At 32.0% G+C, this 13,975-nt stretch overlaps 1 protein-coding gene across 11 annotated transcripts in view; it reads left to right on the top strand.

The window, feature by feature from the left end:
- tai (taiman) overlaps window positions 1-13,975 on the top strand; it is a 54,070-nt gene that overhangs the window by 2,656 nt on the left and 37,439 nt on the right. For 9 of the 11 annotated variants that reach the window (XM_070107280.1, XM_070107282.1, XM_070107279.1 and 6 more), the window contains exons 2-3: window positions 1,656-1,787; window positions 8,431-8,680. In XM_070107280.1, the coding sequence (XP_069963381.1) occupies window positions 8,652-8,680 (29 nt within the window). In that variant the 5' untranslated portion in view covers window positions 1,656-1,787; window positions 8,431-8,651. The remainder of the gene's footprint in view (window positions 1-1,655; window positions 1,788-8,430; window positions 8,681-13,975) is intronic. The other 2 variants (XM_036360189.2, XM_036360191.2) reach the window with 1 other exon arrangement.

Raw genomic sequence — 13,975 nt, 5'->3', positions numbered from 1 at the left:
TGTCAGCTGTGTTTAATAAGCACGCCACAAGTATAAGTGGGTTGCTTAAAAATATTTTTTTTATTATGCACTACAAAAACAATATTCATTTTAATGAACGCCATCAGTATTTTGCTGAATATCTCACACATGCTCGTACATGTATTAACTAGCTTCGTGCTGTAAATTTTGTTCACAATTTACCTTTTCACCTTTTGGTTTCTAACTCATTTTCTCTTTATATTGTTTATATGGTTAAGTGTTTGTGTATACATATTCTCCTTTTTATTTTTTATTTTCATGGCTATTGCTTACGTATTAAATACGAAATACATACATATGAATATGTCGGTTTTGTTCGTTCGTATGGTTTCCGAATTTTTGCTGCCTTGTCTACTATATGTACTCAAATAATTTTAATCATTGCCAGTTGAGTGCTGGTTTAGTAGTATTACAGTTTTCAGTTTAGACCATTTCCGCTTGTTCGTAGTTGAGTACGAATGTGTGTATGCATATATACCATATACATATACATATGTGCATAAATAATTTTTTTTTTTTTTTAAACAAGCCTTCTAATAAATACTATATATGTGTGTACATTTATACATACGTACATATGTATATATGTAGGTGTTTTTATGACGTAGCTAGTAGGTATTTTGCGACAACTTTCAACGTTTCTTAAAATAAACTCTTTAACACATCGCAGAGCTTTTCATTTTCTAAAATTTACACTTTTAAGTCAAAAGTGAACAATTGTTCAATACATATGCATATATACAAAGCTAGTACCGTTACTATATATCATGAAAATGTTTAATATCTAGCAAAAAATAAATAGTCGTCAAAGCGGAACATAATTCTGAAATTGAGAAAATGTAGTTTTCCAATAAAATTCTAATGTAGCTCGCTAATGAGTTTCTAATTTGAATTTGTAAATGCTAAAAAGTGCAAGTAAAAATTGGAGCAGTATTGTTATATATTTACATGTTTAATTTTGAAAATTGTTTAAAAATTACACTTATAATAAATAATCAAACAATCAAAAGAAAATGTTTATATTATGTTTTTAATTTTTATAGCTAAAAAATATTGCAAAGAAACATTAACTTAACAACAAAGACATTAACGTACACAAAAAGTATGGGTACAAAAGAATAAAATAAATAAAAACAAATTAAGTTAGAAAAGTAATTTCACATAAAATTAAAGGAAAAATTATTATAAGTAGCAAAATTAACGTTTAATGTAAAAATAATGATCCATAATCGAAAAGAAAAGCAAGTATGAACATACATATGCTAAATTATATACGTAATGTTAGGCCTAATATTTATGTGTAAAAAATAACAAAACGCATATGTACATATATGTTATAGTGATTTTCAAGTGTCTAAAAGGAATCGGTTTCATATTTCTGATATACTAGGTTATGAAGCTTAAATATATATCAAAATATAAACGTAATGTGCGTTATGGAAAACAATACATCAAACTACTTAATAATATTGTATAACGTAGCCCAAATTATTTGAAATATTTATACAAATTTAATTAAATGTGCCCTCATCTTCTTGTGTTAACAAAAATGTATTAAAACAAATGACTTATACCCAACATGTGTTAAAAATATACCACTAAAATGAAAAAATATATTTTTTAAATCGTATAAGCTCATACATACAAACATACGTAATATATTCTTTAATATTGAATTTTTACTAAATAATTTCGGAATGTATTCACTGAGCCTTTGGTGTTGAAAAATAATAAAAGTTACGGCGGCATTCGTGTATCATACTAAGGTAAGGGTTGAATCAAATATTTCAGATGATAACTAATTAACTAATTATACATATTAAAAAAGGATAATTTAATGTAAATTTATAATTAATTTAAAAAAATAGATATATAAGCAATAAAAATAGATATATAGCATTGTTCTATGTAATAAATATATGTATAATCAAATACAGTAATGGTACAGAGAGTATAATAGTTTTTTTCACATAACGGTTGTTTGTATTATCGAAACTAATCAACCATGACACCAATTAAGATATATATAGAGTTATATATATACATATATATGTATATAAATGATCAGAATGATAAGACGAGATGAAATCCGGATGATTGTCTGTCCATCTCCCCGTGCAAGAGATAACTTGTGTAAAAACTGAGATTTCTTGATTAAACATGGTACACGTTTCCTTGGCATCCAAGGAAGGTTGGTATTGCATATGGGCACATTCGGAGTAATGCCACGTCCACAAAATGCCGTTAATCGAAAATTTATTAAGTAGGCTTAAAGTATATATCTCAAAAACTGCTAAAGTCAAATTGTCCCAAACTTCTTGTTCTTAGTTCAAATGTAAAACGTGAGTAGATACCCTATATCAACTAGCATTATGCCATTCAGGACCAAGAATTATATACATCAGTACCTTTCTTCAGCAATAATATGATAAATGTAGAGCTTGGTGTTACATTGATTTTAATATAAATATTTCGGACTAAGGGAAATGTGCGGCTTTGAATTTTGATAATTGTGAGAGTATAAAATGTTCGTTTACATGCGAACTTAGCCTGCCTGACTTCTTTTAATAAGATATGTTATGTTAATAATATACAGTCCTTAACTGTTTTTATACTCTCGCAACCTGTTGCTACAGAGTATAATAGTTTTGTTCACCTAATGGTTGTTTGTATCACCTAAAACTAATCGAGTTAGATATAAGGTTATATATATATATAATATAAATGATCAGGATGAAGAGACGAGTTGAAATCCGGGTGACTGTCTGTCCGTCCGTCCGTGCAAGCTCTAACTTGAGTAAAAATTGAGATATCTTTATGAAACTTGGTGGACATGTTTCCTGGTACCGTGAGACGGTTGGTATTGTAGATGGGCGTAATCGGACCACTGCCACGCCCACAAAACGCCATTAATCAAAAACAAATAAATTGCCATAACTAGCGAGGGGCATCTGCAGTTAAAATTCTTTTTAAAAAGTGGGCGTGGTCCCGCCCCTAATAGGTTTAATGTGCATATCTCCTAAATGCTAACCGCTAATGCTATAATAACAAAATTCACTGGAAGCAAATGTTTTTAGAACCTCTACCTACAGTGTGAAAATAGTTAAAATCGGGTGGCAACTCCGCCCACTTCCCATATAACGGTACTAACGGTTTAAAACTACTAAAAGCGCAATTAATCAAGCACTAAACACGCTAGAGACATTAAATTTTACCTCTGGGATGGTATGAGATGACTTTATAGGAACCGCGTTCAAATTAGTCAGTGGGCGTGGCACCAAATTTGGTACATAACATTATTTTTATATTTCTATGTTATGGTGCGAAAATGGGCGAAATCGGATTACAACTACGCCTATTTTCTATATGACATCATTTTAAATTCCACTTGATTATTTCACTTTGCACTATGCAAATCAAGCAACAATCATTATATCGGGGTAAAACTTTGCGTGAATAATACGTTTAAAGTATGCCACCTTGTGACCAAAAATTGTCTAAATCGAACCAAAACTGTTCAAGCCCCTAAGTACTAAATATGTGGACCCCAGTGCCTATAGTTGACCTTTTACCGAAAATATCAGTCAATCTACAAAGAAATCTCAAACGAGTATACTATTTGACTTTGCGAGAGTATAAAATGTTCGGTTACATCCGAACTTAGCCTTTCCTTACTTGTTTATTTACGTTTTTTTTATACATATGTACATATACATACATATGTATGTATTTTCAGCAGTCTACTTCCTTGGAAACCCTTGGTAATATTGTACATACATGGTGAGCAACAAGACAAGCCGTGTAAAGTATGTGAATTGATGGGGAATGGGTGAAACAATAATACCCTAAAGGTTGTAATCTAAAAAACTGAACTTCTGTTGATTAGTACGGGAAAGTGAAGGAACCATAGTTAACTTCACACCATTTTTGTTCTGGTTAATTCTAAATTAAAACATATCGATTGTATTGTTTTTGATTTTCTAATATATTACGTATTTATATGATATATTATTTGCTTCTAACCTGTTGAATGCCTAATGTGTACATATGGTATGTATGTACAAGGTGTGTTCAAAGCAAAGGGGTCATTCGGTGAGTCCACTCTGTCTCAAAAAGTGTTTAAAAGTGGTACAAGCGCTTAGCAGAAGGCCAAAAAGATGTTGATGACGGTGAGCATCCTGTAGGTGCTACCACGTCAACAAGCGAAAAAAACATTGAAACAGTGACAAAAATTGTACTTGAAAATCGTCGAATTACTATTAGGGAAGTTACAGAAGATGTTTGCATATCAATCGGCTCTTGCCATTAAATTTTCTCGAATATTTTGGGCATGAAACGTGTGGCAGCTTTGTTTGATTCGAAATTGCTAAATGTTGAGCAAAATCAATGTCGCATTAGTATCGATTTTTTGGCCAAAAACAAAACCGTAATCATGCCTCAACCACCGTATTCACCAAATTTGGCTCCCTGCGCTTTTTCCTACTCCCAAAACTGAAGAAAGCAATGAAAGGAAAGCGTTTTGCCACAATTGATGACTTGATCTCATCAGAATCGAAAAAAGAGCTGATGGCCATACCGAAAAGCTCATTTCAGAAGTGCTTCGAGGATTGGAACAAGCGTTGTCACAAGTGTATTATATCCGAGGGGGATTGCTTTGAAGGGGACGAAATAGATATTGATGAATAAATAAGCACTTTTCAAAAAAATTCCTAATTCGCCTTTTCCCTTGAACACACCCCGTATGCTTATGCATGTTTTTGAAAATACTATTTCAATCGAACTCATTCGAAGTGCTTGAACCATGACAAGCATAATCTTAAAAATTTTGCATCGGGAAATGTAAGAAAAAAACTTTATTCTGTTCATAACTCCATGTAACATTTTCCAGTAGTATAAAAATTGATACTGGTATATGCATCATACTTATCTTCCAAATTAATGCAGTTAATCAATTTAAAGTTGAAAGCTATTTGAATAAGAATATATAAAAATTAAATTTCTTGTGTAAAGCAAGAGTGTCTGAGAACTATCATACCGGGATTAAAATAAATGTCAATAAGTGCCAATAAATCGGTTGGTTATTAGACTAAACCAATTTTTTTCGAGAGATTGGGGAATAAGTAAGAAAGTAATTTCAGAGTTTTTTAAATGTCATCTTTCAAAATAAAAATATTTTTTTCGAATTTCTAAATTTTGATTATTGAAAATATCATATTAATTTGTATGTGAGTTACTAGAAAAGTAAAAAGATGAGCATTAAAATTAAATTGATAAATTATTACTCTTTTCTGTATCTTCACCATCAGTGTTGGCAATATTTTCTTAACATTTGAACTATTAAAAATATTACAATAATAAATACATAGGCACTAACAAACACAATACGTACCTAAACAACGATATCAAGTTTTCAATAATGAGCCCATTATTTTTGGAAATATAAAAATTGTATTTTTCGAGGATCTAACCTATTGCTCATAGCCTCTGTCATAAAAACCTGACAGAAAAGTATTATATACCATTGAAACAAGAGGTAATCCCTCCTGATGCCTTTATTTTTTCTTCATTCCTTCCTTCCTTTTTCGTACTTAAGACTCACTTTTTCTAAAAAAACTTGGTTGGGTCCAAAACCATTATTAACCACTATAGCTACACAAAATCAAATTGTTTTATTCACTTCATAACTGAAACTACGTATTTTCATATTTTAATACAGCAGGTGAATTAATAGATTTAATATTATTAATATTTACTCATATGAGAAATAAAGTAGCTATGTGCATACATACATATATAAAAATAATATTTTTAACTGTTGCTAACTAATTTTAATTGTCACTTTTTATCCCGAAACATGTAGGTTTAAAGTATCACTTATTTCGCAATTTCTTAAAACTATTGCTTACTAGATATAGATGATGCAACATAAAAATACTCTTGGAAAAACATATTTTTATTTTTGGAAAATTAAAATATTATTAACTTAAGTAAATATCATTAAAATAAATATTACAGATTTAAGCTTAAGATAACTTCAAAACAAGGATGCAATTCATTATAAGTTATTCTACAGGCATATACCACTACTTTACATAAGTATAGTTACCAACTGAATATGCATATAACATTTATTTTAGAAGGCTACACAAACACACTTATACTGAAAGTTTTGGAAATAGGTAGCAAAAACCGGTTTTTTTACTTATGTTTTAATGTTTGCTCTTGGTCTTCTCCTTAGTAATCCGCAGTACAAATAAACTTATATTAGAATGTTTTTATGTGGTCATTCGTTTCTATTTCTGATTTGCGTAATAACTAAATTAGTTTCGACAATAGATATTTAAAATATCAGAAAATTTTTTGCTCTTGTTCAGAGACTGACAATACTAATAATATATTCCCTTCTCCCATAAAAATATTTGTGTAGATTTTTGTGAAAATTTCTATATTTTACTGGTAAAATCGCTCGAACGGAACGAACAACAGTTCTTAACCTTTTTCAAGTTCGATTTTGTATTGACATATTTAATGAAAACAGTACACCATAAGTTAAAATATAAAACCAAACCACACAAGAAATACTTCAGTTGAATTTTCTATAATTGCAAACAAATAACGGTAATAAAAGCGAGTAAAATTTTAGTATGACTAAGTAATACAAAAATTATTTAAACTTAACCAATAGAAATTCACATTGCTACTACAACACCAAATACAAATCAAATTAATTCTGTGCGAAGTTGATTGCACTCAATTTTTTAGATAAAGCTTTTCAAGGTCGAAACCAAAAATGCTTTATTTTTCATCATAGGTACTGAGAATACTCACATGAATATGCTCGTTATGCCAAATATGAATAATTACAACAACAAAAGTCAATGTCCAAGCACCGGCAAAAATATTGGCACATACTAAACGAATGCGTGAAAATACTACAATTCAATCATACATACAAACTCAGACGACCAGTTGTGAGATTTAAAATTTCCAGATTTCCAAATGTAATCTTATAGCGAAAGATTACCTTAAGTTAGTCGAGCTATTCATAAATTAATTTCTAAACACTAACAAATAGCGAAAACTTGATCCTGAAAATTTCACTATAGGCATTGGGTGTGCGGTTGTAGGACGCACTATTCGTGAAGTGAACTGTGAACTTTCCCTGAAATATTTATTCTAATTGAAGTCCGTCAGTTTTGCTCTCCAGAACCTTAAATATATCCATTCTCGGGGCAACGTTATCTCTCGGAAATACAAGTACATATATATATTGGTAATAAAATCATAGTGTATAACCATCTTAACAAAAGTAGCCTACATCCTCAGAATTTAACAATGGTAAGAAGGTCGTTAATGCGTTATAATATCACTCTGGCCATATGTTTTTATTATCGTCATATACATAAAGCTATAAAATGCACTATACCCAGCATTTTCTGACCCAAATTCTAGCGATAATCTCTTTGAAAATCCCAAGGATGCCTCATTTTCATGATTTATGACATGATAATATTGTTTTTATCGACATTTTCCGTCTCAAAAACTGATTTTCGGATTGTTATCAATTGCTCCATAACTGCGGTCATTTATAAAAGGGAAAGTTTTCCAGTGGGAACGTCAAATAGCATGTTGTCAAAGATCTTTTGGAGTTGCCAATAAATCGATTGAAAAAGATCCAAAATAATGGAGCAACCATATATGCAATTGAAAAGTGGTGTGTGCTTCTCGCTTTTGACTCTATTACACATTTTACTTAGTTACTATCTATGGATTTGAAAAACTTCAGCAAAATGGCCCATTTAAGAGGGTTTTTCTTTTCATCATACATATCGTATATCTAAACTGATGAAGATGCGCGCGTGCAATCAGAATCGGTAAATAGTTTGTTCTTAAATTGCTACAACTATAGTTTATGTTCGTGTGAAGTGTGATCTTCATATGTCAAATAGTGTGTGTTTGACAGCTGTTTGCTTACGACACGAACAGTTTGCATGGCAATTTCTATATATAGAGTCAATGAACTTATGGCACGTTTTAGTTTCGAAAACAAAAAAGTCACAGCGAGATAGTTCTGGTGAATACGAAGGCTGTGACATGACTCTCGTTTTGAGTTTGGCTAAAAAGTCAGTCAATCAAGTAGGATGTGATTTTTGGTTTGAGTTTTGACACGCTTCATACCCAAAACTTGATTCAAAATGGTTGAGTCGATCCATAAGAGATATTAAGATCCTCTGCTATCTCTTTGATGCCAGTCCGGGGCTTCGCGAAGAACAGTTAACAGTTAGGATTTCAAAGCTAAAGGTGTCAATGCAACGAATATATAAATAAAGATATTATTATATAATATTATAGATTTATTATAGATTTTATTCTTCATGTTACTAAAATTCATTATATTTTTCTTTGCAGTTAAGTACTACACACAACGCACGTTAAAATATAGAATAAATCCAAGAAATCGAAAACCTTAATTATTTAGACTGGTTTATTTAAACAAAACCTTTCGTATAGTAATTATTTTATAATATATGAATCATATGAAAAATACATGTGTTAAAGAAGATAGTGTGTAATCCTGGGCGGAAAGGGGAGACGGGGACATCTACACCCAGCTAACAGATGATCCCCACATGTCAATTGTTGCAGTCGAAAATGCAGGGTAAGTTAGCTTTTCATTATAAAAACAATAACAGATATACATTCATTACGTATTTATTTATTAATTTTATAATGTTATCAATGATTAGGCATTTGCACTATTATACGAGTACAAAGTTTTTTGTTTGAGTATCCCTTTTCTGTTTTTATACTCTTGCCATATGTTACTAAAAAGTATAATAGTTTTGCTCATCTATCGGTTGTGTGTATTACCTAAAACTAATGCGAAATAGATATATAGTTATATAGATATAGTGACGTATTTAAGACTTCACCATAATCCACTTACATAAAAGGACCAACCGCGGTGGTCCACTTAAGTGGATTTCATTTTAAAAATATTTGATATTGCGCATCTTCTCAAATTTCAAACAGAACACAGCCACTTAGGCAAATACGTACACACATAAGTAACATCGCATAATAAATTCACATATGTAATCCTAATATTTCGATGTAAGTAAAATCCGATAATCCAGTACAGTTAAGATTTCTTTGTACCATTTAATTTAGTCTTAAGCTGATATTCAATATAGAAAGGCGTGCAACGGAGCACTTGTTCTATTTAAAAATATTAGCGTTGATCTTAGTCTACATGACGGATCATTAGTTCGACTCAGCATAAACATAACTGACGCAGTTAGTAAGATGCTACAAAGTATCTGAAAAAAAGAATCGCGATTGGAAAATAAATTAAATTGTATAATCCGGTTCTCGCAAAGAATTACGCATTACGCTTGTGGTTTTATTACTTCAACTTGGATTGGATTGTAAGAAAAGAATAAAACATAAATCTAACAACCCACAAATCCAACGGCAAGGTGAAAATAATTAAGAAACAAAATTTTATTAATTCTAATAAAGTTCGAAAGAAAGAAATTTGTGAAAGTTTTATAAATACAACATAAAATGCCACAATCAAATGTTGCTGTAGTCCAGCTCGTAACGCTAAACGAAAAGAACCTTAGCGAAGCTCGGAACCTGCTTAAAGACATTTCTCCATATAAGGGAGAGCCAGCAACACTTTTCATATTCATCAATAGAGAAGAGTACATTTTATCACTCTACCCAACAAACGACGAGCGCCAACAACACATTCTGGTACGAGGAATAGAGCGGAACATAGATGGACATGTGTTCAGGCCCTTAGGCTTACCAACCATAGAAAACTGGGCAGACCTGAGAGCGAGATTGATTGAAAAATATAAACCACAGACGCCAAACTACAAGTTATTGGAGATTTTTCGCGAGACACACCACAAAGGAAATTTACGCGCCTTCTGTGAGGTGGCGGAAAGTCGACGTCAGTTGCTAGTATCCAAGCTATATTTTGAAGGTAACAACTCAAATCTCCTTATTTATCTAGAAGCATTTAGGGATTCTATTAAGATACTTATTCGCAAATTGCCATCAAATTGTTCTGCATTTTGGCTCATCATGACATTCCAGAGAACATTAATTAACATACTTAGCCCAAAATGAGGGAATTTATGAAGAACACGCAAATGTTATTATAAACAAATACTGTGATAATAGAAATAAAAATAAAAATCGATATCCCGATTTGTGTACATTAAAAATGAATCCACCTAATCATATCCACTATCAACCTGGTTATCCGCAATATTCTCAACTATTACAGTCCAATTTTAACCCATACCAGTACCAACCCAGACAGGTTCCACAGCACAGATCCACAGCAAAATTTTAATAAACAACTTATGACATACGAAACAAATCAAACAGAACAAATCCCCATACCTTACAACTTACTCGAAACAAACTATCAAGCGACCTAGACCAGCAGCGAAAAAACAAAAATGTCTAGATTACAAGCCGCTCAAGAATATGGACATGGTGAACCTTGTACCCAACACTTTTATGAACCAGAGTACTCAATATCAAAGCTAACATAACATTGGTACCACCCGCACAAAATCAAAATAACTCTGAATTCTAGGAAAACTTTTCCACCAACACCAATATTTTGAAATTTTATACAAAGGTCATACATACAAATGCTTTATTGACATAAACTTGATACAAAAAATGTGTTTTCTCTCCCGATTTAGAAAACCAAATGGGAAGTTTTTACATCAAATGGTTTCATTATTATAATAATATTATCAAAACTTTTGAACAATTTTATTTACCAGGTATACCGATATGAAGTGAGCGTTAAGATACAAATGTGTTAGTAGGAAACATTTGTTGTGAATAAGCATTAATTTTTTTTTCTGTTTGGTTGGCATGCCATCTGTCAAACAGTCATTGAGTTAACAACATCATATTTATACGCTAAACTGAGCATATTAAGTTTGCTACGAAGTTTGTAACACCTAGAAGAAAACATCGGAGACCCTATAAAACATATACATAAATGATCAGCATGATGAGCTGAGTTGATTTAGCCATGTCTGTCCGTCCGTCTGTCTGTATATATACAAAATAGTCCCTCAGTTTTTAAGCTATCGTTCTGAAATTTGGACCTGTCTTTTCCTCACTAAGAAGCTGCTCATTCGTCGGAACGGCCGATATCGGACCACTATAGCATATAGCTGCCATACAAACTGAACAATCGTAATCAAGTGCTTGTATGAGAAACCTTTTTAATTGACGTAATATCTTCACAAAATTTCCAAATGCAACAATGTAATCTCCGAAGAAATTGCTTAGATCGGATCACTATAGCATACAGCTGCCATATTAACTGAACGATCGGAGTAAAATGCTTGCATGGAAAACTTCTCATTTGACGAGTTATCTTCACGAAATTTGACATGGGTTATTGTCAAAGTCTTTAACACAATCTCGGAAGAAATTGTTCAGATCAGATTGCTATAGCATACAGCTGCCAGACAAACTGAACGATCAGAATAAAGTGCTTGTATGAAAAACTCTTTCATTTGACAAAGTATCTACAAGAAATTTGACAAGGGTTATTGTCTAAGGCAATAATGCAATCTCCGAAGAAATTGTTCAGACTACATTATTATAGCATACAGCTGCCATACAAACTGAACGATCGGAATAAGTGCTTGCATGGAAAACTTTATTATTTAACAAGGTATCTGCACGAAATTAGAGCGGAATCAAGTTCTTGTAAAGAACCTTAGTATTTGTGAAGGGTATTATAGCTTCGGTGCAACCGGTTTTCTTGTTTTTTGTTTCCATTTGAAAAAAAGTGCTGCAGAGTCGTATCGAATGCTCCAGGTATATGGTGATCATGCTCTATCAGAAGCAACATGCAAAAATATGGTTTCAACGGTTCAGAGATAATGATTTTGATATGAGAAATGAAAAACGTGGAAGACCACTAAAAAAATTTGGAAACGCCGAACTGCATGCAATATTGGATGAAGATGATACTTTGAGTCAAAAGCAAATGGCAGCCATGAAAAAAGTTGCACAACAAACAATTTCAGATCGTTTGTAAGCTATGGAAAAGATCCAAAAGTGTAAAAATGGAAGCCACATGATTTGAATGAAAGACAAATGGAAAACCGAAAAAACACTTGTGAAATTTCACTTCAATGACACGAAAGAAAACCAGTTTTGCATCGAATTGTCACTGGCGATGAAAAACGGATTTATTTTAAGAATCCTAAACGGAGAAAATCATGGGTTAATCCGGGATAAACATCAACATCGACTGCAAAAACAAATCAATTCGGTAAAAAAGCCATGCTCAGGGTTTGGTGGGATTAGACGGGTGTGTTATATAACGAGCTTCTAAAACCTGGTGAAACTGTTAATACTAATCGCTACAGACAACATGTGACCAATTTGAACCATGAATTGATCGAAAAACGACAAGAATGGGCCAAAAAACACGGCAAAGTAATTTTGTAACACCACAATGCACCTGTACACAAAGCAAAATCGGTTCAGGATACAATTTTCCATATAAGGACTGAGAGTCAAATCACATATCAATAAAAACAGAAAAAAATGATCTTGAATTGTTCCGATTAGATCATCTCAATTAAGAGGAAAGTTGTAAATTGAAAGTACTACTAAATAAGTTCAAGAATCTTCAATATCAAGAAGGATATCATTTAACATTCACAAACACAATAAACATGTACTTAATACAACGCACACAAAATTGAAGTTGAAAATCAAGTGCAAAAAATGCTTAAACAGGAATTAATAAGGGAAGGCAGTTCATCGTATAATAGTCCTACATGGGTAGTACCAAAAACCCGGAAGGAAGTTGGGGAATATTCCCCTACCTCCCATATACCTTAGATAAGGATTTTCAAACTCCATTTTGACTTTATTTTATATATCTCGGTCAATCTTTAATGAATCTTAATAAAACTAGAGATCATCGTTTCCTGGAATGGTATGTCTTAGTTGGATTTATACCGTGTACATCGGTGAATATGTAAGATAACATTATGTGGTTTAGAGTTGAATTTGAATGAAATTGGTATTGACCTTGGTCTAAACCTCTTATCCTTAGTATATAAATATGATGCTACAGAAGATAATAATTTTATTCACCTAACGGTTATTTGTATCACCTAAAACTAATCGAGATAGATAACCATACATCTGTATATACATATATAAATGATCAAGATGACGAGACCAGTTGAAATTGGCATGTCTGCCTGTCCGTGCATGCTGAATATTAAGTAATAATTGAGATATCGTTATGAAACGTAATCGGACCACTCCCACGCCATTAAATGAAAATCTATTAAGGGGTTAGGGGTATTCAAAGGCACGACAAAATGAGAATATTCAGTAATTTTTTTTGTTATTAAATCATGTTATTTTACAAAAGTAGTAATATGACATTAGTATACAATGTTTTGACTTGAAGTCACGAAAATTTCGCAAAAAAATTATTTCCAAAGTTATTGCTGTCTGTGTTAACCCAATTCCAAAAAAGGTCCTTGCGGTGAAAATCATAAGTCCTTGGAGATTCATCTAAAATCAATCGGATGAAAAAATTAGTTTTGTAAATAGATAATCCTGGGCCTGATCGAAGCTTTTTTTTTCAAAAATTAACAAAATGGCGGCCTCAGGAAATTTTTTTCTAGATTTTTGGGAAAAAATCAACTTAAAAAATCGAAATTTTTGAAAAGTCTTTGACCAGGTCCGAGTTTATTTTGAATTGTAAAAGCTGTATATATTTCATTAAAACCTACTGAGCGGTTTTCGAGTTACAGTTGTCACTAGTTTAAAAAAACATAGTTTTGAGAAAAACGCATTTAAACGCTAGCTACCTGCTCCCGAGATTTTGAACCCTTGCGTTGCGGTTCTACTCGAACTTAGCGCTTCC

Source organism: Bactrocera oleae, chromosome 3, assembly GCF_042242935.1.
Source record: "Bactrocera oleae isolate idBacOlea1 chromosome 3, idBacOlea1, whole genome shotgun sequence".
In the NCBI taxonomy this organism is placed as follows: domain Eukaryota; kingdom Metazoa; phylum Arthropoda; class Insecta; order Diptera; family Tephritidae; genus Bactrocera; species Bactrocera oleae.
The sequence above is the reverse complement of the archived record's forward strand: the minus strand, read 5'-3'. Positions and strand labels throughout refer to the sequence as shown.